General features: G+C 40.7%; 1 protein-coding gene across 1 annotated transcript in view; it reads left to right on the plus strand.

Moving 5' to 3' along the window:
* The window catches only part of epha8 (eph receptor A8), a 104,031-nt gene that overhangs the window by 35,923 nt on the left and 41,619 nt on the right, over positions 1-26,489 (plus strand). The window contains exon 2 of the mRNA XM_020503783.2: positions 13,113-13,177. Within this exon, the coding sequence (XP_020359372.1) occupies positions 13,113-13,177 (65 nt within the window). The remainder of the gene's footprint in view (positions 1-13,112; positions 13,178-26,489) is intronic.

Genomic DNA, 26,489 nt, shown 5'->3' on the forward strand with positions numbered 1-26,489 from the left:
CAGTGGGCTAAGGAACAAAAACACTGGACACTGGAGAATTGGAAAAACATTGCTTGGTCTGATGAATCCCAGTTCCTTCTGTTTCACGCTGATGGGAAGACTAGGGTATGGAGAAAGCCACATGAAAATCTGAATCCATCATGCCACGTGTCAACATTGCAGGCTGGTGTTGGTAGTGTGATAGTGTGGTGTATGTTTTCATGACACACATCGGGCCCCTTGATAAAAGTGGAGCAACGTTTTAATGCCACAGGATATCTTAACATACAGTTCATTCGGAAAGTATTCAGATCCCTTGACATTTTTCACATTTTGTTACATTACAGCCTTATTCTAAAATGGTTTAAATGGCTTTTTCCCCCTCATAAATCTACACACAATACCCCATAATGACAAAGCAAAAACTGTTTTTTACCCAAGTATGTACTTATGTAAATCGAGCACACAGCCATGTGCTGAAGTGCATGGCGCATAAAAATTGTCTGTCTTCGGCTGCAACACTCACTACCGAGTTCCAAACTGCCTCTGGAAGCAACGTCTGCAAAATAACTGTTTGTCGAGAGCTTCATAAATGGGTTTCCATGGCTGAGCAGCTGCACACAAGTATAAGATCACCATGTGCAATGCCAAAAGTCGGCCGGAGTGGCGTAAAGCTCGCCGCCATTGGACTTTGGAGCAGTGGAAACGTGTTCTCTGGAGTGATGAATCACACTTCACCATCTGGCAGTCCGACGGACAAATCTGAGTTTGGGGGATGCCAGGAGAACGCTACCTGCCCCAATGCATAGTGCCAACTGTAAAGTTTGGCAGCGGTGGAATAATGCTTCATGGTTCGGGCTAGGCCCTTTGGTTCCAGTGAAGGGAAATCTTAATGCTACAGCTTACAATAACATTCTAGACGATTCTGTGCTTCCAACTTTGTGGCAACAGACTGGGGAAGGCCCTTTCCTGTTTCAGCATGACAATTCCCCCGTGCACGAAGTGAGGCCCATACAGAAATGGTTTGTCGAGTTCAGTGTGAAAGAACTTGAGGCCTGCACAGAGCCTTGACTTCAACCCCATCGAACACCTTTCGGATAAATTGGAATGCCGACTGTGAGCCAAGCCTAATCGCCCAACATCAGTGCCCGACCTCACTAATGTTCTTGTGCTTGAATGGAAGCCTTCCCATAAGAGTGGAGGCTGTTATAGCAGAAAAGGGGGCACCAACTCCATATTAATACCCATGATTTTGGAATGAAATGTTCGACAAGCAGGTGTCCACACACATTTGGTCATGTAACGTATGTTAATTTAAAATGTATTTTTTATTATTATTTAACCTTTATTTAACTAGGCAAGTTAAATGAGTGAGAACAACAATACCATGCACCCACTAGTTTTCAAAAGGCTTTTGGTGATCCAAAAATTAGGTATGGTACTTTATTCTCAATTGCAGTAAATTACTGGCAGCAATTAGCCAATAAGTTAGTGTAGAATTTCAGGACAAGGTTTATAGATTTCCTAAAATACAGTATATTATTGTATTCTGTGGGCGTGCAGCATTCTCACTCACGGGTGCAACAAATATAGCCTCTTACAAGACACACCTTAATAAAATATGTTAATGAGCGAGAGGCTCTTTCCCTGTCCATAACATTTTCTCTCAATGCACCATAATTAATACTGTAGAACACATTTAAGGTATTTTTAAATTAAATCAAACTTTATTTGTCACATGCGCCGAATACAACAAGTGTAAACCTTGCCGTGAAATGCTTACTTGCAAGTCCTTCACCAACAGTGCAGTTCAAGAACAGTTAAGACAATTTTTACCAAATAGACTAAAGTAAAAAAATAAAAATAATAAGTAACACGATAAGAATAACAATAACGAGGCTATATACAGGTAGTACCGGTACCGAGTCAGTGTGCGGGGATACAAGTTAGTTGAGGTCATTTGTACATGTAGGTAGGGGTGAAGTGACTATGCATAGATACTAAACAATGAGTAGCAGCAGAGTACAAAAGGGAGGGGGGAGGTTTTACTGCACCTTCTACTGTTTTTTTTAACTGTTAGAATTACAGAAAGGTCTTCAATTGTATTGTAAAACAAATGGTAATCTACTGTATTCAGTTTCAACAGTATCATTCTGTTGATTAATACAGTAAGTTACTGATAAAATGACAAAAACAGCTATAACAGTGCACCAAATCTTTCTAACAAGCTAGCCACTTAATATAACCTATCTTCTCAAAATGTATGTTAGCTAGCTGGTCACTTAACATAACGTATTTTCTCAAAATGTATGTTAGCTAGCTGGTCACTTAACATAACGTATTTTCTCAAAATGTATGTTAGCTAGCTGGCCACTTAATATAACTTATTTTTTGAAAATGTATGTTAGCTAGCTAAGTTACCAATGTTATAAATGCAACTCCCATCTGCTGGCTACATCAGGATACAAATTGAAAGCACTAATTAGCTCCAAAGGTGGTTATAGCTGTGACTGCATGCTGACAGTGAATTCAGAGCCATTCAGTGGCTAGCCACACTACAAACAGAATTTTGCCAGGTTATGACAGTCCATCACAACATACCCAAGAGTTTCCTGATTAGCAAGGAGTAGTCTGTGTTTAATTTAATTGTGTATTAGAAATACAGTTTGAGATTATTGTTGGGATTTCACCAGTGGTTGAATGGGTAATTCAACTTTCTGCGAACATGTTGTCCAAGGTTGCAACAGTAACCAAAGGGGGCGGGGCTTAGCAAAGGGTCAATTGTGACATCCATTTGTGACCTTGGATTGAGAGAGGGGCCCAACGCATCATCAGCGCAAGACGATGGGAAAGAGACCCCCTGAGGAAGAGAGGGAGAGAGAAGATGGAGGGAGGAAGAGGGGCATGAGGGGGAGGGGAAGGTGGCAGTGCCATCTGTCTCAGTGACAGTGTTCTGACCCACTGCCCTCCTCAGCACCAGCAAGCCCAAATTAGGACCATCGCCACACCAACTAATTACAATACGAGAGATAGAGGGAGAGAGAGAAAGTAGAGATGGAGAAAGAGAGAGAGAGAGAGTAGAAAACGAGATACAGAGATACAGAGATAGGAGGGTGTAAACAGTCTAATTTTAATGTCTGGAACATCAGCTGTTGTGACAGTGAACCCTGGGGGAGACATAAATTCCTCTGGATAAGGAGGCTGGAACACAAACAATGCACACACACACACACACACAAAGAAAGAAAGAGGGAGGGTAAGGGAGAGGGACAAAGAGAGAGAGCGAGAGAGAGAGAGAAAGAAACAAAATCTCAAAGCTGACTAAATTGCTATCTGACCCTATACAGAGAAAATGAATTGGCTGATTATCTCTACTCTGTCAGAGATACGAAGCAGAGACAGATCCTTACCAAGTACAGGCTGAGTGACCACCAACTGGCAATAGAAACCGGTAGACATAAAAAGACACGGCTCCCCAAAGAGGAGTGTGCATGTGGTCACTGCACAACAGGGGAGGTAGAGACAGAGATGCATTTTCCCCTTCACTGTGAGAAATATTCCACACAAAGAGATTCATTATTCACAGAAATAACGACATTTATTCCAAATTGTATCTTATTAAACCCAGAGGAAAAACAAAAAATACTAATGGGCGAAGGAGCAACGGCTCCTCTTGCAGCAAAATATATATTTTCCTGCCATAGCCTGAGGGACATTGAATAATAACATCTGCATAGTAAGCAGTAACTTACTTATTATTTGTATTATTATTAGTAGTATTATTGTGATTATTATTCCAAATAGTAGTGGTACAGTTAGCATGGGTGATGGTAAGAGTAGTAGTTTAATGATGGTAGTGATAGTTGTGGTAGTAGTAGTAGTAGAAATGATGGTTGTAGTATTGGGGTAGAGATATTAGAGGTAGACATTCTACTAGTGGTTGTGGTGGTAGTAGGGTTAGTTGTAGTATTGGTGTTAATAATAGTGGTGGTAGTAGGGTTAGTTGTAGTATTGGTGTTAATAATAGTGGTGGTAGTAGGGTTAGTTGTAGTATTCATGTTAATAATAGTGGTGGTAGTAGGGTTAGTTGTAGTATTAATGTTAATAATAGTGGTGGTAGTAGGGTTAGTTGTAGTATTAATGTTAATAATAGTGGTGGTAGTAGGGTTAGTTGTAGTATTAATGTTAATAATAGTGGTGGTAGTAGGGTTAGTTGTAGTATTGGTGTTAATAATAGTGGTGGTAGTAGGGTTAGTTGTAGTATTAATGTTAATAATAGTGGTTGTGGTGGTAGTAGGGTTAGTTGTAGTAATAATAGTGGTGGTAGTAGGGTTAGTTGTAGTAGTAATGTTAATAATAGTGGTGGTAGTAGGGTTAGTTGTAGTATTAATGTTAATAATAGTGGTGGTAGTAGGGTTAGTTGTAGTATTAATGTTAATAGTTGTAGTATTAATGTTAATAATAGTGGTGGTAGTAGGGTTAGTTGTAGTATTAATGTTAATAATAGTGGTGGTAGTAGGGTTAGTTGTAGTATTAATGTTAATAATAGTGGTGGTAGTAGGGTTAGTTGTAGTATTAATGTTAATAATAGTGGTGGTAGTAGGGTTAGTTGTAGTATTAATGTTAATAATAGTGGTGGTAGTAGGGTTAGTTGTAGTATTAATGTTAATAATAGTGGTGGTAGTAGGGTTAGTTGTAGTATTAATGTTAATAATAGTGGTGGTAGTAGGGTTAGTTGTAGTATTAATGTTAATAATAGTGGTGGTAGTAGGGTTAGTTGTAGTATTAATGTTAATAATAGTGGTGGTAGTAGGGTTAGTTGTAGTATTAATGTTAATAATAGTGGTGGTAGTAGGGTTAGTTGTAGTATTGGTGTTAATAATAGTGGTGGTAGTAGGGTTAGTTGTAGTATTAATGTTAATAATAGTGGTGGTAGTAGGGTTAGTTGTAGTAGTAATGTTAATAATAGTGGTGGTAGTAGGGTTAGTTGTAGTATTAATGTTAATAATAGTGGTGGTAGTAGGGTTAGTTGTAGTATTGGTGTTAATAATAGTGGTGGTAGTAGGGTTAGTTGTAGTATTGGTGTTAATAATAGTGGTGGTAGTAGGGTTAGTTGTAGTATTGGTGTTAATAATAGTGGTGGTAGTAGGGTTAGTTGTAGTATTAATGTTAATAATAGTGGTGGTAGTAGGGTTAGTTGTAGTATTAATGTTAATAATAGTGGTGGTAGTAGGGTTAGTTGTAGTATTAATGTTAATAATAGTGGTGGTAGTAGGGTTAGTTGTAGTATTAATGTTAATAATAGTGGTGGTAGTAGGGTTAGTTGTAGTATTAATGTTAATAATACTGGTGGTAGTAGGGTTAGTTGTAGTAGTAATGTTAATAATACTGGTGGTAGTAGGGTTAGTTGTAGTATTAATGTTAATAATACTGGTGGTAGTAGGGTTAGTTGTAGTATTAATGTTAATAATAGTGGTGGTAGTAGGGTTAGTTGTAGTATTAATGTTAATAATAGTGGTGGTAGTAGGGTTAGTTGTAGTATTAATGTTAATAATAGTGGTGGTAGTAGGGTTAGTTGTAGTAGTAATGTTAATAATAGTGGTGGTAGTAGGGTTAGTTGTAGTATTAATGTTAATAATAGTGGTGGTAGTAGGGTTAGTTGTAGTATTGGTGTTAATAATAGTGGTGGTAGTAGGGTTAGTTGTAGTATTGGTGTTAATAATAGTGGTGGTAGTAGGGTTAGTTGTAGTATTGGTGTTAATAATAGTGGTGGTAGTAGGGTTAGTTGTAGTATTAATGTTAATAATAGTGGTGGTAGTAGGGTTAGTTGTAGTATTAATGTTAATAATAGTGGTGGTAGTAGGGTTAGTTGTAGTATTAATGTTAATAATAGTGGTGGTAGTAGGGTTAGTTGTAGTATTAATGTTAATAATAGTGGTGGTAGTAGGGTTAGTTGTAGTATTAATGTTAATAATACTGGTGGTAGTAGGGTTAGTTGTAGTAGTAATGTTAATAATACTGGTGGTAGTAGGGTTAGTTGTAGTATTAATGTTAATAATAGTGGTGGTAGTAGGGTTAGTTGTAGTATTAATGTTAATAATAGTGGTGGTAGTAGGGTTAGTTGTAGTATTAATGTTAATAATAGTGGTGGTAGTAGGGTTAGTTGTAGTATTAATGTTAATAATACTGGTGGTAGTAGGGTTAGTTGTAGTATTGGTGTTAATAATAGTGGTGGTAGTAGGGTTAGTTGTAGTATTGGTGTTAATAATAGTGGTGGTAGTAGGGTTAGTTGTAGTATTAATGTTAATAATACTGGTGGTAGTAGGGTTAGTTGTAGTAGTAATGTTAATAATACTGGTGGTAGTAGGGTTAGTTGTAGTATTAATGTTAATAATAGTGGTGGTAGTAGGGTTAGTTGTAGTATTAATGTTAATAATACTGGTGGTAGTAGGGTTAGTTGTAGTAGTAATGTTAATAATAGTGGTGGTAGTAGGGTTAGTTGTAGTATTAATGTTAATAATAGTGGTGGTAGTAGGGTTAGTTGTAGTATTGGTGTTAATAATAGTGGTGGTAGTAGGGTTAGTTGTAGTATTGGTGTTAATAATAGTGGTGGTAGTAGGGTTAGTTGTAGTATTGGTGTTAATAATAGTGGTGGTAGTAGGGTTAGTTGTAGTATTGGTGTTAATAATACTGGTGGTAGTAGGGTTAGTTGTAGTATTAATGTTAATAATAGTGGTGGTAGTAGGGTTAGTTGTAGTATTAATGTTAATAATAGTGGTGGTAGTAGGGTTAGTTGTAGTATTAATGTTAATAATAGTGGTGGTAGTAGGGTTAGTTGTAGTATTAATGTTAATAATACTGGTGGTAGTAGGGTTAGTTGTAGTATTGGTGTTAATAATAGTGGTGGTAGTAGGGTTAGTTGTAGTATTGGTGTTAATAATAGTGGTGGTAGTAGGGTTAGTTGTAGTATTAATGTTAATAATACTGGTGGTAGTAGGGTTAGTTGTAGTAGTAATGTTAATAATACTGGTGGTAGTAGGGTTAGTTGTAGTATTAATGTTAATAATAGTGGTGGTAGTAGGGTTAGTTGTAGTATTAATGTTAATAATACTGGTGGTAGTAGGGTTAGTTGTAGTAGTAATGTTAATAATAGTGGTGGTAGTAGGGTTAGTTGTAGTATTAATGTTAATAATAGTGGTGGTAGTAGGGTTAGTTGTAGTATTAATGTTAATAATACTGGTGGTAGTAGGGTTAGTTGTAGTATTAATGTTAATAATAGTGGTGGTAGTAGGGTTAGTTGTAGTATTAATGTTAATAATAGTGGTGGTAGTAGGGTTAGTTGTAGTATTAATGTTAATAATAGTGGTGGTAGTAGGGTTAGTTGTAGTATTAATGTTAATAATAGTGGTGGTAGTAGGGTTAGTTGTAGTATTAATGTTAATAATAGTGGTGGTAGTAGGGTTAGTTGTAGTATTAATGTTAATAATAGTGGTGGTAGTAGGGTTAGTTGTAGTATTAATGTTAATAATAGTGGTGGTAGTAGGGTTAGTTGTAGTATTAATGTTAATAATACTGGTGGTAGTAGGGTTAGTTGTAGTATTGGTGTTAATAATAGTGGTGGTAGTAGGGTTAGTTGTAGTATTGGTGTTAATAATAGTGGTGGTAGTAGGGTTAGTTGTAGTATTAATGTTAATAATACTGGTGGTAGTAGGGTTAGTTGTAGTAGTAATGTTAATAATACTGGTGGTAGTAGGGTTAGTTGTAGTATTAATGTTAATAATAGTGGTGGTAGTAGGGTTAGTTGTAGTATTAATGTTAATAATACTGGTGGTAGTAGGGTTAGTTGTAGTAGTAATGTTAATAATAGTGGTGGTAGTAGGGTTAGTTGTAGTATTAATGTTAATAATAGTGGTGGTAGTAGGGTTAGTTGTAGTATTAATGTTAATAATACTGGTGGTAGTAGGGTTAGTTGTAGTATTAATGTTAATAATACTGGTGGTAGTAGGGTTAGTTGTAGTATTAATGTTAATAATAGTGGTGGTAGTAGGGTTAGTTGTAGTATTAATGTTAATAATAGTGGTGGTAGTAGGGTTAGTTGTAGTATTAATGTTAATAATAGTGGTGGTAGTAGGGTTAGTTGTAGTAGTAATGTTAATAATAGTGGTGGTAGCATTCATTTTAGTAGTAATAATAGTAGCATGTTCATTTTCCATGTTTAGCCTTTTATTGTCCCTACTATTTATTACATTTTTCCATTTTTACTATTCAATGTTACCATTTTATTGTTGTTATTTCCATTATTTATTTCTTTGTATTATTATTTACTACCATGCTATCTTATTATTCTTCATTATTGTTATTACATTGTATATTGTATAAATTGTTGCTTTGGCAATATTGACGCAATGTTTTTGATGCCAAAAAAGCATCTTGAATTTGAAAGGGAGAGAGAGACGGAGAGAGACAGAGGGAGAGAGATGGAGGGAGAGAGACGGAGGGAGAGAGACGGAGAGAGACGGAGAGAGACGGAGGGAGAGAGACGGAGGGAGAGAGACGGAGAGAGACGGAGGGAGAGAGACGGAGGGAGAGAGACAGAGGGAGAGAGACAGAGGGAGATTTTTTTTTTTTGTCCCCATTTGGACTAATCTTCCAAGAGTTCTTAAACATTAAAATACCATTTATAATACAAACACACTTTCACATATAACACACTATTACAAACATACATAATATACTAGCATAATGACCCAATAAATACTCAATCTAAAAAATATTGATTCTTCATCTACTATAGTCCCATAACATTTCTATATACTATATTTAAATTGTTGTAAAATAATGTTTAAATATATATATTGAAAGGTTTCTAGTTTGCTCAGTTAATTTATTCAATTTCTTTATTGCTCTAAATCGAAATGTTCTTTTACCTATTTCTCTTTTCTGTCTGGATAACGCATAGATGGTGGAGAATCTATTCCTAGTATTTATGGAATGTCTGTCTCTTACCAACTGAATACCGTTGTGAATAGAACTTGTCCGTTTTAAATTATGTATATTATAAAATAAAATAAGCATGTTTTTTTCAATTATCTTGTCGATTGATGACCAACCAAGAACACTGAGCATGACTGCAACAGAAGAACCATATCTCCACCTTAAAACAATCCTTGCTGCTTTATTCTGTGCATTCTGCAGCCTCCTAACTTCACTTGATTTCCCCAGACCACCGAACAGCAGTTCACCTGACTCTCAATTAATGCTTGTGTTATTTGCTGAAGAATTTGAAAGGGAGAGAGAGACAGAGGGAGAAAGACAGAGGGAGAGAGACAGAGGGAGAGAGACAGAGAAACAGACATAGACAGAGAGACAGAGAGACAGAGAGAGAGAGAGAGAGAGAGACAGAGGGAGAGAGACAGAGAAACAGACATAGACAGAGAGACAGAGAGACAGAGAGAGAGAGAGAGAGAGAGAGAGAGAGAGAGAGAGAGAGAGAGAGACAGAGGGAGAGAGACAGAGAAACAGACATAGACAGAGAGACAGAGAGACAGAGAGACAGAGAGAGAGAGAGAGAGAGAGAGAGAGAGAGAGAGAGAGAGAGGGAGAGGGTGCAATAATATTACACTGAATACTGGCACATCTACACATACTGAAACAGGAAATACACTGCCAGAGAGAGTGAGAAGCTAGCTGGCACAGAGTAAGATTTATAGCCCTCTCTGGGCCTGGCTAGGGCTAGATCTTGGGGACCCTGTAACTCAGCTGGTGCAAGGCCCCTGGGATCCATCCGTTGGCACTGAGTATGGTGCCAGAGGCTGGCCTTGGCTGGAGGAGGTGGCTCGCCAACTATGGCAGAGGAATGTGGTACACCGGCCACAACTGTCGTTGGCTGCTGGCTGGCTGCTGCTGGGGTTGGTGACTCTCTCACCACTGCTGAAGGCGATGGCTACCATGGTGGAGCAAGTTGAGACCCCTGGGCGAGGCTCATCAGGGATTTGGAGGCAGGGGCTGGCTGGGCCCCAGAGATGAGGTCAGGTGGTTCCCCAGGTGTAAGGGCAGGAGAGTCTTCCCGTGCAGGAGGGGAAACTGACTATTGACCTGATATGGAGAACAACTGAGAGCTAGAACAACTGTAGATCTCTAGGCCTACTGGAGGAATAGGGAACTCTGAGCCTAGTGGGGTAAGAGCCTGGTGACTCACCTGGGTTAGGGACTGAGGGCTGACCAGGGCTCGGGACAGCAGACCTATTAGTTGACCTATTAGTTGAGGACTGATGACCTAGTTATATAGACTGAGGGCCTAGTTATATAGACTGAGGGCCTAGTTATATAGACTGATGACCTAGTTATATAGACTGAGGGCCTAGTTATATAGACTGAGGGCCTAGTTATATAGACTGAGTGCCTAGCACAGGAAAAATGTGGCCTATCAAGACAGGAAGCTCTAAGCCTGAAAGGCTAGGGAGCTGCAGGCTAAGTAGGTCTGGAGACAGCAAGCCTAATGCAGCAAATGTTGGGCCAAGTAGGACAGGAGGCTCTAAACCTGGTGGGCTTGGCAACTGTCTACCAACTAAGGCAGGGGGCTGCGATCCGTACAGGGCCAGAGACTGCAGACGGGGCAACTAACTTAGGTCTTAGCTCTATAGGGGGCTCTAAGTCTGGCAGGATAGGGAGGCACCTATCCTGGATGGGTCCACCATGGAGCGGACTGGAGGGTTCCCTGAGTTGAGGTCTGTAAGATCTGTAGGTATTGGGGTCCTCCAGCTTGTAAATAACAGGGTGCTATCTGTTGTGGCCAGCAGGGACCCCTTGCCTGAGACCGGCAGGTCCCACCAGGCAGAGGCTAACAGGGCTGGGCCAGCAGGAACGGTCTGAGTCCTTGTGGCCACAGGCTGAACTTCGAAGACAGGATGGGGCTTATCCCATCTGTCTGAGCAGTCAGCTGTGAATGTCCTCACCCACTAGTACTTCATTCTGATTGGTTTTGGTTCTGTGTGCTGTCCAGTTAGAGCACGATTTGAGGCACACACACACACACACATACACACACACACACACACACACACACACACACACCTCACTCCCCTGCTGAATTGCATGTATTATATTATACAGACCATACTGAGGTTTAGGCTCCCAGGGCTCGGAGGGTAAACTGGGTCAAGGTGACATCACCTGCTGTGATGCTCCGCTCCAGGTTGCTGTGACAACGGCCCCGGCCTCAGGCATCCTACCTCATCTATCACACCTGTCACAAAGGTGCGTGTGTCTCTGTCTGGTGTCACAGCCCAATTCAGTGTGAGCTGAGCTGTGCAACACAAAGCAGCATGACACAGAGATACAAAACCTTCCCAAACAAACTCACCTACGCCTCCACATTTCTCCGGGTCACCTTGGAGCCTGCATTAACATGAGCCCGGGGGATAGCTGGCTGTCTGGGCTTTGATGTGTCTCCATGCTGGATGGATGGCTGTCTGGGCTGGGATGTGTCTCCATGCTGGATGGATGGCTGAGGCTGGGATGTGTCTCCATGCTGGATAGATGGCTGAGGCTGGGGTTGGAATGGAGAAGTATGAGTTGTAAATGGGAGTGTGTGCTGATCGACTTTATTGATCACCCAGTGAGAAACGTCAACAGTGGGAAGGTGATTAGTTAGCCCATTAAAGTCTGACCCAGCAGCCACACACGTGTGTGCACAGCAAGGTTATTATAGTAAACTGAACTAAGTAAGGCTAAAACTAGTTATGTTAACTGAAATAAAATAATTAAAGCATTTGAAAAATGAAAACTAAACTAAAGCTATACTGAAACGATTATATTTGACTCCAAAATTAACTAAAATCATTTTTCCAAATTGTAAATACTAACAAGAGACTGGACTCATGGGAATACTTTTCCACAAATGTGGAAGGCAGGCAAGTGCAGGCGATAACATTCTAGCCAATGAGAGGGCAGATTCACATGTGAACAACAGGCACAACTCCGATATAACATTGTTTTTCTCAAAGTTGCCGGGATGCCACATGCGTCGACTTATATATTTGTAACAACCTGAACATTACAAAACTTCTATTCAATCAAATAAGCCTCACATAGAATATCAGAAATTCTATTTCATGTTCACTAAATTTGACACTCTCCCATTGATCTCCATACAAAAAATCCCCTCTTCCACTGGTTAACGTTGTATTTTCGCTACGTAGCTAGCGTAGCCAAAGGACAATTTCAGAGTGTGAGAAATAGCAATACAAACATTAAACTCTAAACTTCCAGTGGTCGGTCGAAAACAGCAAAACCCCTTATGGGATTACTTTGAGTACTTTCTGTCAGATAGAGGTAACAGTACTAGACCCTTCTTACATGTAGTACTAAAGTTAAAAAGCATTGGATTGGTGGTAGCATGGACAAGAGAGAGTACCTAACCTATGACCTAACCCATCAACTTGCGTATTATTATTGTCATGCCATCCAACAAATGTAAAAACCTGAAGTTTCCTAAACAGCATTGACACTTGGATTGGAACCGGTTCTATGATCAGATGACATGAAAATAGATCTCTTTGGCTACGCAGACCAGTGGTGGGTTTGAGGTCTAAATAAGGATGCATAAGCTGAAAAGAACCCCACACCTACTGTCAAACATGGTGGTGGATCTTAGATGTTATGGCTCTTTTTTCCTTATCTTTATCAAGGTTTCCAATCGTTTTGGACCTGACTGTACTTTCTGTCCCTAACACTGAAAATAACACTGAAAATAACACTGAAAATAACACTGAAAATAACACTGAAAATAAACTAAATGAAACTTGCAAATCAGGTCAGAAAAAGAACTGAAACTAAACAGATTTTCAAATAAAAATGGAAAAACAAATCAAAATAAAACACAACTATAATAACCTTGGCGCACAGACACACTCACTGTTACCAATGTGTAATATTCTTCAGCTCAGGAATGGGAACGATAGCTACCTGTGGGAGACACAAAGCCATGTAATGGTGTCTCCAAATGTACAAATACGTATCACAGATGTCTTTGCAGCTGTCCATGCACTCTGTTCATTATAGTGTGTGTGACTGTGAGTACTACACACATTTCATATATATTTATCCTCACAGATGTTCTTTCTGTTTTGCAGTGAATCTACTAGACACATCCTCAATATCAGGGGACTGGGGCTGGCTAACATACCCATCACATGGGGTAAGTATTTATCCTGTGTGTGTGCGTGCGTGTGGGCGTGCGTGCGTGCGTGTCATCCATTTCAGGACTGAAGCAGAGATACAGTGGAGTAGTAAAGTGTATTAACTAGAACTTGTTCTTGAAAGTGCCAGTAAAGTGTAATAATGACCCACTGGACACAGACGTCAATTCAACGCCTATTTGAAATGAAATGATGTGGAAACAACGATGATTCAACCAGTGTGTGCCCAGTGGTGAAATGCTGTCAATGCATGGAACTGGTACACTGATGTCCTCATTATTCTGCCATCAGCGTCCTTTCCGCCTATCTCGTCAGTCTGACACATTGTTTGATCTCACAATACAGCAAAGAGGAGCGGGAAGACAGAGGCAGAGAGAAGGAGGAGGGGAACAAGGGGAAGGAAGAGGAGACAAGTGTAAATCACTTTGAGACACAGTGACAAGTGGGAAGAAATGCGATCCATTTATATAGTTATTGTTAAGAGGCAGAGGGGGAAGATAAAAGACAGAGGAAGAACGACGATGGGGGGAGGGGGGTTGAGCAGGAAAGGATGAAAGGGGATGAACAAGATAAGTAGTAAATGTTGTAGAGGTAGCAGAAAGAAGAGACCAATAGAACTGGTGGAGGGAGGGGAAGGAGAAGCTAAGGTGAAGAGGGAGGAGAAAGAGCAGTGAAAGAAAAAGGAGGAGAGGAGAGAGCTGTCCCCTGTTTCCTCCTCAGTAAATTAGCATATTGTAACAGTGGGGGATGATGCGTGGGGTATTGAATTAGCCACTCTCAGAGTGATCAGGGCAGTGAGTTGTCCCTGTCCTGCCACACACGCTCACACAAACATACACACACACACACGTGAATGTGCGTTAGAGCTGTCACTTTCCTCTCCACGCTCCTGTCAGAGATGTCACCATGGTGATTTACCCAGCATGCCTCAATCCCCACTGGGACACAATTACCCAATCAACCAATCAGCTCATTGTCTGATGATGTGATTGTTAAGAAACAGACATGAGAAAATAGACTCCTCTGGCTGCAGAGTTGGGTCAGTGGTTCCCAAACCTTTATAGTCCCGTACTCCTTCAAACATTCAACCTCCAGCTACGTACCCCCTCTAGCACCAGGGTCAGCTCAATCTCAAATGTTGTTTTTTGCCATCATTGTAAGCCTGCCACACACACAAACTATTCGATGCATTTATTAAACTTAAGAATGAGTGTGAGTTTTTGTCACAACCCGGCTCGTGGGAATTGACAAAGAGCTCTTATAGGACCAGGGCACAAATAACAATATAATAATAATCAATCATTTTGCTCTTTATTTAGCCATCTTACATATAAAACCTTATTTGTTCATCACAGATTGTGAATAACTCACCACAGGTTAATGAGAAGGGTGTGCTTGAAAGGATGCACATAACTCTGCAATTTTGGGTTGTATTGGAGAGAGTCTGCCTTAAATCATTTCCACACACAGTCTGTGCCTGTATTTAGTTGTCATGCCAGTGAGGGCCGAGAATCCACTCTCACATAGGTATGTGGTTGCAAAGGGCATCAGTGTCTTAATCGCGCAATTTGCCAAGACATGATACTCTGAGCGCAGCCCTATCTAAAAATCTGGCAGTGGATTCTGATTAAATTAAATTTTCGCAGAACTGCTTGTTGCAATTTCGATGAGGCTCTCTTGTTCGGATATTGGTAGCTGGACTGGAGGCAGGGCATGAAAGGGTTAACGAATCCAGTTGCTTGTGTCGTCCATTTCGGGAAAGTACCTTGTCGTGGAAATTTCCTGTATTTACCAAATCATGAGAGCAAACCACACACAAGTCAGAATTATCATAAAGTCCATCTTTAATTATTATGAGCTCCATCACAACCCTGTGACTCTCAGATCAATTCAGTGTCTATAAATGAATTCTCTGAGAGTGGTTACACATTGCCACTGACATCCTTTATAGCAAAGACACACATAGCCAGACAGCATTGGCCATAATTTATCGTTCGGCTTTGTCTCCTAAACTGTTCTTTTCTCAAACTCAGAACCATAAAACAAATCCTCATATCAACAGGCATATATCAAATCCACCCCTCCTTGACAAGATCACAGAGACACATTGACTGGCACACAGACATTGTGGAGCCAAGAGATACACGCTTGACCTCTCCCCTCTCTGCGGCCCAAGTAACTTAGTCCTGACAGAGAACAGATGACTGCAAATGGCCACAGTATTATACAAAAATAAACATTCTGATTAGAAGTAACTTACACACATATAATGAATATAAAACATCTTACCTATGTTACCAACTAATTCAGATTATTCCCCAACAACCTGCATAACTGCGCACCCAGATCACTCAGGTGCTTCAATATATCACATTTGACATTGTCCGTAAGCTTGAGTTCCTTTGCACACAAAAATCATACAATGATGGAAAGACCTGTGTGTTGTCCTTGTTAATGCAGACAGAGAAGAGCTCCAACTTCTTAATTATAGCCTCAATGTTGTTATGCGCAGTCTGTAATCCTAGATACAGAAGAGCTCCAACTCCTAGATACAGATCACCAGATAGACCAGTCATGTGAGAAACTCATCATTGTGCAAGTGGTCAGACAAGTGAAAATGATGGTCGGTAAAGAAAACTTTAAGATCCGCTCACAATTCAAAAAAAGGTGTCAATACTTTGCCCCTTGATAACCAGTGCACTTCTGTATGTTGTAAAAGCGTTACATGGTCGCTGCCCATATCATTGCAAAATGCAGAAAATACACAGTTCAGGGGCCTTGCTTTAACAAAGTTAACCAATTTCACTGTAGTGTCCAAAACGTCTTTCAAGCTGTCAGGCATTCCCTTGGAAACAAGAGCCTCTCGGTGGATGTGTACCCAAGTGGAGTCGGGAGCAACTGCTTGCACGCTCGCTACCACTCCCCTATGTCTCCCTGTCATGGCTTTTGTGCCATCAGTACAGACACCAACAGATCTTGACCACTAAAGTCCATTTGATGTCACAAAGTTGTCCAGTACTTTAAAAATATCCTCTCATGTTGTCTTGGTTTCCAGTGGTTTGCAGAAGAGGATGTCTTCCTTAATTGACCCCCTATAAACATAACAGACATATACCAGGAGCTGTGCCAGGCCCGCCACATCTGTTGACTCCATTAAGCTGTAATGCAAAGAATTCACTGGCTTGTATGCAAAGCAGTAATTGTTTCAAAACATCTCCTGCCATGTCACTGATGCGTTGTAAAAACAGTGTTGTTTGATGAAGGAATTGTCTGTATAGTTTTTTGGGCCTTTTCCTCCAGCATTGTCCCAGCTATATCCACGGCAGCATGAATAATTAAGTCCTCCACAATAGTATGGGGCTTGCCTGTCTTAGCCACTCGGTAGCTCACCATATAAGTTGCTTCTAGCCCATTCTTATTAATGGTATCTGTTGCTTTTAAACGTGTCTTACTACTCGAAAGTCATCTTAATTCTCGCTCAAAAAACTCCTGTGACTTATTTTTCAAATTGGCATGTTTCCTTTCTAAATGTCTGCGCAAGAGTGAAGGTTTCACCCACAAGAGAGTAACGATTAATGTGATTGTATGTTAATTATTTGACTAGGCTACCTGTATTTGACATTGTGTTGCTATTTCGCTGAACACTAGATGGTTTAATTCGATTTTGGGGAGTGAAACGAGGCTACTCAGGTGAGAAAGAAAATTCACCCAAATGTATAGACCCATTAGAAAATATAAATGTACTGTTTGATTTTTTTTTTTAAATCTATGTGAATCACATTTTTATTTGGCGTACCCCCGACGGCATACCTGAGTTGGGCAAACTCTGTGAGATGTCAGTTTGAAGTTGGCATAAACGTTCCAAGACAACTATCAAAAGCGATGAAATCGAATAAAATGTTATTGGTCCCATACACATATTTAGCAGATGTTATTGCAGGTGTCGCGAAATGCTATTAATGTTATTCTAGCTCCAACAGTGTAGTAATATCTAACAATTCGCAACAATACACACAAATCTAAAAGTAAAATAATGGAATTAAGAAATATATAAATATTAAGACGAGCAATGTCCGAATGGCATTGACTAAAATGCAGTAGAATAGCATAAAGTATATAGATATGAGTAAATCAGTATGTAAACATTATTAAAGTGACTAGTGTTCCATTATTAAAGTGACCAGTGATTCCATGTCTATGTACAGTATACATGGTAGCAGCCTCTAAAGTGCAAGGATGAGTAACCGGGTGGTAGCCGGCTAGTGATGGCTATTTAACAGTCACATGGCCTTGAGATAGAAGCTGTTTTTCAGATAGGGAGTTCTACTCCGCATCACATATGTTATGTAAGTCTCATCCATTCTCAGTGGTGAAAATACCCTTAAAAGCTCAGTTTAAGAAGGCTCTTAGAAAGCTCTTAGTCAGAACCATAGCAGTGCTTAGCAAAGACCTCTCTACCACACATAACTGCACTCAACACTTGGGTAAGCCTGGGTAATTAAAAACATTTGAGATACCTGTATAATCCAAATGTACTGGATCATTTGATTTGATTTGACAGATGTGAGGATTTATCTTGATATTCATCACTTTGTATTCCTTGAATTCCTGTGTATGTGTTCACATCCCTGCAGTGGCATGTTTATTGTGATGACTTTCACACACATGTGTGAGGAATAAATAAACTGGAGGAATAGAGGGACAGAAAGAGATGACTGGCAGAAAATGTAACTTTGTGATAGTATGGGAATGCATATATGTGGACATTTCTGTGTTTTGGTGTGTGTGTGTGTTTGTATGTACGTGGTGTATGTTGGCAGTAGTGGTGAGTTGCTGAGCTGTGGCAGCAATGCCCTTGTGGAGGGAAGGCTCACCCCATGGGATCTGTGATAAACGGGAGTCATGACAGCTTCTGTAACGAAGCAGACTGATAGGCCACTAAACACACACACACACACACACACACACACACACACACACACACACACACACACACACACACACACACACACACACACACACACACACACACACACACACACACACACACACACACACACACACACACACACACACACACAAAACTCTGGTAATTTCTTAAGATTGAGAGAGAGAGAGATTGAGAGAGAGAGATTGAGAGAGAAGAGACTATGGACAGAGAGTGAGGTGTGCAGAGATAGAGAGATAGCCCACTGCCTATAGGAAAAGGAATAACAGCAGCAATGGCTGGGCTCCTGGTAGATTAGTCTGTGTGTGAGTGGATGTGCGTGTGTCTGTGTCTGCGCACATGCTTGTGTGTGTGCACGTGTGTGTGTGTCTGGTTTGTGTGTGCGTGTTTGTGTTACTGCGTTTGTGGTATGGATTAAAATTGTCTCCCTGCTGCTCATCAATTGTGAAATCCTGGACAGGCCTGGAAAGAGACAGAGAGAAAGAGAGGGGAGGGGAGAGAGAGCATACCGATGTATATGTGAGCGCCAGTCAGAGATGAAGGGAAGGAGAGAGGGAGCAATGGAGAGGTAAGCACTGGAGAGATAGAGGAAGAGGGGAACATTCCAAAGCTTGTGGCTGACTGTGTGTCCAGGAAACAAGAAGCGTAGAATGCGTGTAGAACAGCCAAAGTGTGAACGCTATCTTACACTTCTGCAGAGAGGGGAAGGGAATGCTTGATGTTCAGTATGGTAGGCGACATACCTGTAGAAAGAGGACAGAAATAGATAACCTCAGAATGGAGATATTAGGTACATGGAAAAGACTGGGTCTAATATTTAGATTGACAGGAGAAAGGTCTTAAAATAGATTTTATCAGGACTGACCGATGGGATGTATGACACACTGTAATAGACTGCTGATTAGCCCTGTGTGTGTGTGTGTGTGTGAGTGTGAGTGTGCGTGTGCGTGACAGATTGAGAGGTCTTTATTAGCGCCCCTAGCTCTCCCCCTGTCTGCGGCTCATTTATATGACATCATGAGGTATCACGCCTCCCCGTCAGGGGGCCTCCTACTATCCAATTTAGTCAGGCTGCACTGAGGACGCCCGTGGGCAGCCCCAGGAGCCGCAGAGAGCTGCAAAACTCTCTCTCTCACACACACACACCACACACACACATACACACAGAGATGTCAGGAACCATCAGGCAGAGCAGGAAGACTTTATTATCTTGCTGTCCACTCCTTATCGGCCATGACAGGTTCATCCACCGGCCGCCCCATGATGCGATCGATACCACTGACAGGACTGTGTGTGTGTGTGTGTGGGGGGGGGGGGGGGGGGCGGGGGTGATTGTGAAGAGCGGAGGTGATGAACTCGCAAAGCACAAACGATGATTTGCCCAAGTGTCAAAAACCCACGAACCCCCCACAGTCATTATCATCACACATGCTATTTGTATCTTTCTCATACATCTTTCTTTCTCTTTTCAAAAAAAAAACTGTGCACACACACACACACACACACACACACACACACACACACATACACAGAGAGAGAGAACCCCCCCATCGGTCTGAAGCAGGTGCAGTTGTTACCTGAAACAGTGTGTGATTGATGGGACAGTAGAGATGAATCCTGCCAAAACACAGGTCTAACACACACGTGCACACACACACACACACACACACACAGACTAGCAGAGAGAAAGAGAGAGAGAACGAAGGGGATAGAGACCTGAGAGAGAGGGAACATGGCGTGACCTTCCATTGTTGATAACGTATAGCTTCCTGAATATTGTCAATACCAGTGTACAGTACAAACAGTGTTTTCAATTAATCATCAGGCCTGTTATAAAGACCGTATAGAGCATGAAAGTTTCTCTGAAATGGGCTTGGATTGTGAGAGCTTTAAGGCTGAGATAATTTTATCTATATCTAAAGAATACACACACACACACACACACACACACACACACACACACACACACACACATAGAAACTGGATATCAGAGTCACACCATTACACCTTCTACCGCATTGATATTAGACCTGTGCAATTAATGTTATCGCTGTCACCATGCAAACACAGAGATTAGTTTATCCAAAACTATAGAATAGAGAATGCCAAGAGTGTGCAAAGCTGTCATCAAGGCAAAGGGTGGCCATTTTGAAGAATCTAAAATCTAAAATATATTTTAATTTGTTCAACACTTTTTTGGTTACTACATGATTCCGTACATGTTATTTCATAGTTTTATTTATTCACTATTATTCTACAATGTAGAAAATAGTCAAATTAAGAAAAACCCTTGAACGAGTACTGTAGGTGCGTCCAATGTTTTGGACTGGTACTATATGCTTCATCACAATTCTGTCTCGGAAATCTACGGACAGTTCCTTGGACTTCATGTTATAGTTTCTGATCTGACATGCACTGTCAACTGTGGGACTGATATAGACAGGTATGTTTCTTCCTAAATCAGTTCGAACAATTGAATTGGTCACAGGTGGACTCCAATGAAGTTGTAGTGACATCTCAAGGATGATCAAAGGAAAGTGGATCCACCTGAACTCAGTTTGAAGTGTCGTAGCAAAGGGGGTGTGAATACTTATGTGTTTAGATGGGTGAAAAAAACCTGATTGAATCCATTTTGAATTCAGGATGTAACAAAAACTTGTGGAATAAGTCAAGGAATACTTTCTGAAAGAATACTTTCCTTCTCTCTCTTTCATCATCTCTATCTTTCTCTCCCTTTCTCACTTTCTCTCCCCCTCCCTCCCTCATTTTCCTGTTCTCTCTCTCCCTCTCCCGCTCATTCTCTTTCATTCTTTCCCTCACCATTTCTCTCGCTGTCAGTCTGTCTCTCTGTGTCTTTCTATCCCTCTCTCTTTAACTGGCTTAAAGGGTTATTCCATGCTACACACTAATCTGAAATGAAATCTCTCTAAGAGCAGAGAGTATTTTTCTCTGTGGTTTCTATCCTCTGTGATGGAGCCTATGTGTTTCTGCAGACTCAAAGAAAATACCTTTTATTTGCCACATACTTCATAAACAACAGGTGCAGACTAACTGTGAAATGTTTACTTACAGGCCCTTCCCAACAATGCAGAGAGAAAGAACATGGAGAAATAATATAAAAGTAAAACACGTAATAATAAATACACAATGAGTAACGATAACTTGGCAACATACACGGGGTACCAGTATTGAGTCGATGTGCAGTGGTACGAGGTAATTGAAGTAGATATGTACAGTACATATAACTAGGAATAACAAATAGTAGCAGCAGCGTATGTGACGACTCAAAAAAGGCTGTGACACTGAGCAGGATTCTGACTGTTAGGGCTGGTCTTTGGGTGACAAGTGTACGAAACGTGACTCTACTTCTGACTCATCCGCTACGAGGGGATTGGGAATGGATGTTATATAGACATCCTGAATAGATGTTATATAGACATCTCTTTCTGAAGGTGTGTGTACAGTCTTTAGGATGTACTCACACCCCTTGACTCTTTCCACATGTTGTTGTGTTACAGCCTGAATTTAAAATCAATTACATTTAGATGTGTTTGTCACTGGACTACATACAATAACCCATAATGTCAAAGTGGAAATCTGTTGTTCAATTTTTTTACAAATGAATTTTAAATGAAAAGCTGAAATGTCTGGAGTCAATAAGTATTCAACCCCTTTGTTATGGCATGCCTAAATAAGTTCAGGAGTAAAACAATTGTTAACAAGTCACATAAGTATAAGTTGTATGGAGTCTCTGTGTGCAATGATAGTGTTTAACGTGATTTTGAATGACTACCTCATCTTATACAATAATCTGTAAGGTCCCTCGGTCAGGCAGTGAACTTCAAACACAAATCCAACCACAAAGATCGGAGGTTTTCTAATGTCTATAGGTAGAACAATAAAAAACAGACATTGAAAATCCCTTTGTTCATGGTGAAGTTATTAATTACACTTTGGATGGTGTATCAATACACCCAAAAACGACAAATATACCGGCGTCCTTCATAACTCAGTTGCCAGAGAGGATGGAAACCGCTCAGGGATTTCACCATGAGGCCAATAGTGACTTTAAAACACTTACAGAGTTTAAGGTCTGTGATAGGAGAAAACTAAGGAAGGATCAACATCACTGTCGTTACTCAACAATACTAACTTAATGAACAGAGTGAAAAGAAGGAAGCCTGTAGAGAATACAAGTATTCCAAAACATGCATCCTTGCAACAAACAACTAAAGTAATGCTTTTTGTCCTGAATACAAAGTGTTATGTTTGGAGCAAATCCAATACAACACATCACTGAGTATCATTCTCTAAGCACAGGCAGAATCCCAGAGGAAGACCTGGTTCATTCTGCTTTCCACCAAACATTGGGAGATCAATTCACCTTTCAGCAGGACAATAACCTAAAACACAAGGCCAAATGTACACTGGAGTTGCTTACCAAGAAGACAGTGAATGTTCCTGAGTGGCCGAGTTACAGTTTTGACTTAAATCTACTTGAAAGTCTATGGCAAGAACTGAAAATGGTTGTCTAGCAATAATCAATAACCAATTTGACATTTAATATAATGGGCAAAAGTTGCACAATTCAGGAATGGGTGTGAATACTTACGTAAATGAGATATTTCTGTATTTCTATTTCAAAAAATTATCAAACATTTCTAAAAACATGTTTTGAGGCTGTAGGTCAAGAGGTATGAATACTTTCTGAAGGCACTGGTAGGTGCTCACTGTCCTTCTGACAATCTGTAGTTATTCACTCTCACACTATTCACTTCCTGTAATCCTTTTCTCTCACTATGTGTAGGTACTCACTCGCTCTCACTGTGTAGGTACTCACTCGCTCTCACTGTGTAGGTACTCACTCGCTCTCACTGTGTAGGTACTCACTCGCTCTCACTGTGTAGGTACTCACTCGCTCTCACTGTGTAGGTACTCACTCGCTCTCACTGTGTAGGTGATCAGTCTCTTTAGACTGGGTCCTCACTCTTTCTGACAATCTGTGTAGGTATTTTCTCTCTCTCTCTCTCTCTCTCTCTCTCTCTCTCTCTCTCTCTCTCTCTCACTCTCTCACTCTCTCACTCTCTCACTCTCTCACTCTCTCACTCTCTCACTCTCTCACTCTCTCTCTCTCTCTCTCTCTCTCTCTCTCTCTCTCTCTCTCTCTCTCTCTCTCTCTCACTCTCACTCTCACTCTCACTCTCACTCTCTCTCTCTATTTCTCTTTCTTTCTCTCTCGCTCTCCTTGGTGCATACTGTACTTTGTATCTATACCAGTACTGCTGTTCTGCCAGGCAGATGGACAGATAGGGTTTCTCAGTATTAGATCTCATCACAGTGCCTTTGTGTTGCGTTTGTTACTGCTCATCTCCTCCTCTCAGTCACTTAGACAGCACAAGCCTAGCTCTTTGTGCTTAAAGGGATTATTTCGCTTAAATGGAAATGCTAAATGACTTGGAATAAAACAAAGGCATGAAAGAATACAATCCAAGACAGAAAAAGAAGAAGGATGAATCAGAGATATTATGATTATAGATCAGAAGTGTAATAATTCCTTCAAAATATCGCCTGTGGTTCTATGTGGTTTTACATGTACTGTATATCTGTGTCTCTGGTGCACCCGGCTTAATCTTTATTAAACACAAGCACATGTTGATGTTGTTGTGTAATATAGAGACAATGTTAGTGTCAACAAAAGTAATTTAGTGAGCTGACAGTGTGTGTGTGTGTGTGTGTGTGTGTGTGTGTGTGTGTGTGTGTGTGTGTGTGTGTGTGTGTGTGTGTGTGTGTGTGTGTGTGTGTGTGTGTGTGTGTGTGTGTGTGTGTGTGTGTGTGTGTGTGTGTGTGTGTGTGTGTGTGTGTGAGAGAGAGAGAGAGAGAGAGAGAGAATGGGACAAGTGTGTTGTCTGTGGCTGCCACAGCTGATGTATCCTGATGGGAAATTGTCTGGGTTGGCAAGCAGGAAATGTTCTCTCTCTCTCTCGCTCAAAAACCCAGCACCACTCGTCTCTGTGGCCGTTTATACACGTTTTGTCGTGGCGATAGTAATCTCATCTCCCTGTTACTAAGGCAAACAAACAGTCCATGGAAAACTCAGTAGAGCTGACAGCAGCCAGTCTCTTTAACTCTTTATCCTACTGTCACAACATATTGCCTTCTCATTTATCCCATACGGCTCATAATCTATTCACATCACTGGTTCTCAAAGTGCCACAAACGTGCCAAGGAACCGCCCCAGGTGTGTCTGATTCATTATGTGAAAATACCCTTCTGCTCGAAGTTCTCTCCTGCAGAAATATACATTCCCCAAGTAAAGAAGAGTGTGAAAGAAGATGTTAATGGGAAGGAGGGATAATGAGAGAGATAGAGAGGTCCTAGATCGGCTAATTAGAGCAGGGCTTCATGAGTTCAAGGACGATTTTAATTTAGCAGATAAGATGGGGGGGGGGGGGGGGGGTGAAAGGGGTGAGACGGGTGAGACTTCCAAGATCTTAATTACTGCATTGATTTCTCTGTGGTGCTGCCTCGGGGGAGGAGGGGTGAGGAGGGAGGTGGTGGATCTCTTTGGGAAGCCCAGTCTTCTTAGCTGGAGCCAAGTTCATTTGACTCCGGCCAAAAGCTCTGCCCAGGTCAACTCTTTCCCTTTCAATTACTCAGACACTAACATAATGCATTCAGCTCAGGAGGAACCCGCTAAGCCCCAGGGATGGACACACACGCATGCACACTCTCTCTCTTTCTCTCCCTCACTCTCTCTCCCTCTCTCTCTCTTTTATTCTCTATACTCTAGATTCTCAAACTGTTACATGAAAATAATCATTTTTGCTAACCGTTGAAGAATTCTACCAAATAGGACAAAAACTACCTCCCAACCTCATTGTCAATTACTCTGTTTGACCTGGGTTCTACATCTACATCTCTTGAACGTTTTGAAGTAGGAACAGGCCTACATTTGAATGCGGACTTGGAATAGTATATTGTCTGTAGCACTGTGTGTCCATGGTTGTGTATGTGTTTAGTAGCAGCAGTGTGGGGCAGTCCCGGTCTTCATGTGCTGAAATAGCAGTGGGCTGGATTTGGACCAATGCTGCAGTGGTATATATGTTATCTGGAGGCAACCTTAAAGGCCCACTGCAGTCAAAAACATGATTTGCCTGTGTTTTATATATATTTCCACATTATGAGGTTAGAATAATGCTGTGAAATTGCAAAAAATTATGATTATACCTTTTTAGTATAGGAACTGTGTGAAAAGACTGCCTGACATTTCAGCATGTTTTGGTGGGATGGAGTTTTGGCCTGCCTGGTGACATAACCAGGTAATAAATGAGATAATAAACCAATAAGAATGAGTTCCAAATCTCTCTGCCAATGACAGCTAATTGTCAGTTTTCCTCTCCTCACTTAGACCACTCCCAGACAGCCCTAGCTAAATTCTTGCTTGCGAAATGGCTCTTTGCTAAGAACCTATTTTTGTTTATTTTTTACAATTTTAATTGAAAACAATCACAGTAAGGTACTTAATTGTTACCAGTCTACTATTCCTGGTCACAGCTGGATAGAGGCAGGCAGGTGCGCACGAATGCCAGGGGTTATGAGTTAATTGGCAGCAGAAAGCCTATACACCCCTATCTAGGTGTCATTACAGTAATCTACAGGTGTGTGGAAGAAGACCTCTCTGTTATGACTTGTAGCTACTGCTTGTATTCCCTCTAGACAGCTAGGCTAATCATAACACATTTATCACATTTTTATATTTAACTAGGTAAGCCAGTTAAGAAAAAATTCTTATTCACAATGACAGCCTACCCCAGCCAAATCTGTACAACGCTGGACCAATTGTGCACCGCCTTATGGGACTCCCAATCAAGGCCGGATGTGATTCCGCCTGGATTCGAATCAGGGACTATAGTGTCGCCTCTTGCACTGAGATGCAGTGACTTAGACCGCTACGCCACCCGGCAGCCCAGTCATTACATACAGTGGGGAGAACAAGTATTTGATACACCGCCGATTTTGCAGGTTTTCCTACTTACAAAGCATGTAAAGGTCTGTAATTTTTATCATAGGTACACTTCAACTTCAAAAATCCAGAAAATCACATTATTTGATTTTTAAGTAATTAATTTGCATTTTATTGCATGACATAAGTATTTGATCACCTACCAACCAGTAAGAATTCCGGCTCTCACAGACCTGTTAGTTTTTCTTTAAGAAGCCCACCTGTTCTCCACTCATTACCTGTATTAACTGCACCTGTTTGAACTCGTTACCTGTATAAAAGACACCGGTCCACACACTCAATCAAACAGACTCCAATCTCTCCACAATGGCCAAGACTAGAGAGCTGTGTAAGGACATCA

This window comes from Oncorhynchus kisutch, linkage group LG1, assembly GCF_002021735.2.
Source record: "Oncorhynchus kisutch isolate 150728-3 linkage group LG1, Okis_V2, whole genome shotgun sequence".
Taxonomy (NCBI): Eukaryota; Metazoa; Chordata; class Actinopteri; order Salmoniformes; family Salmonidae; genus Oncorhynchus; species Oncorhynchus kisutch.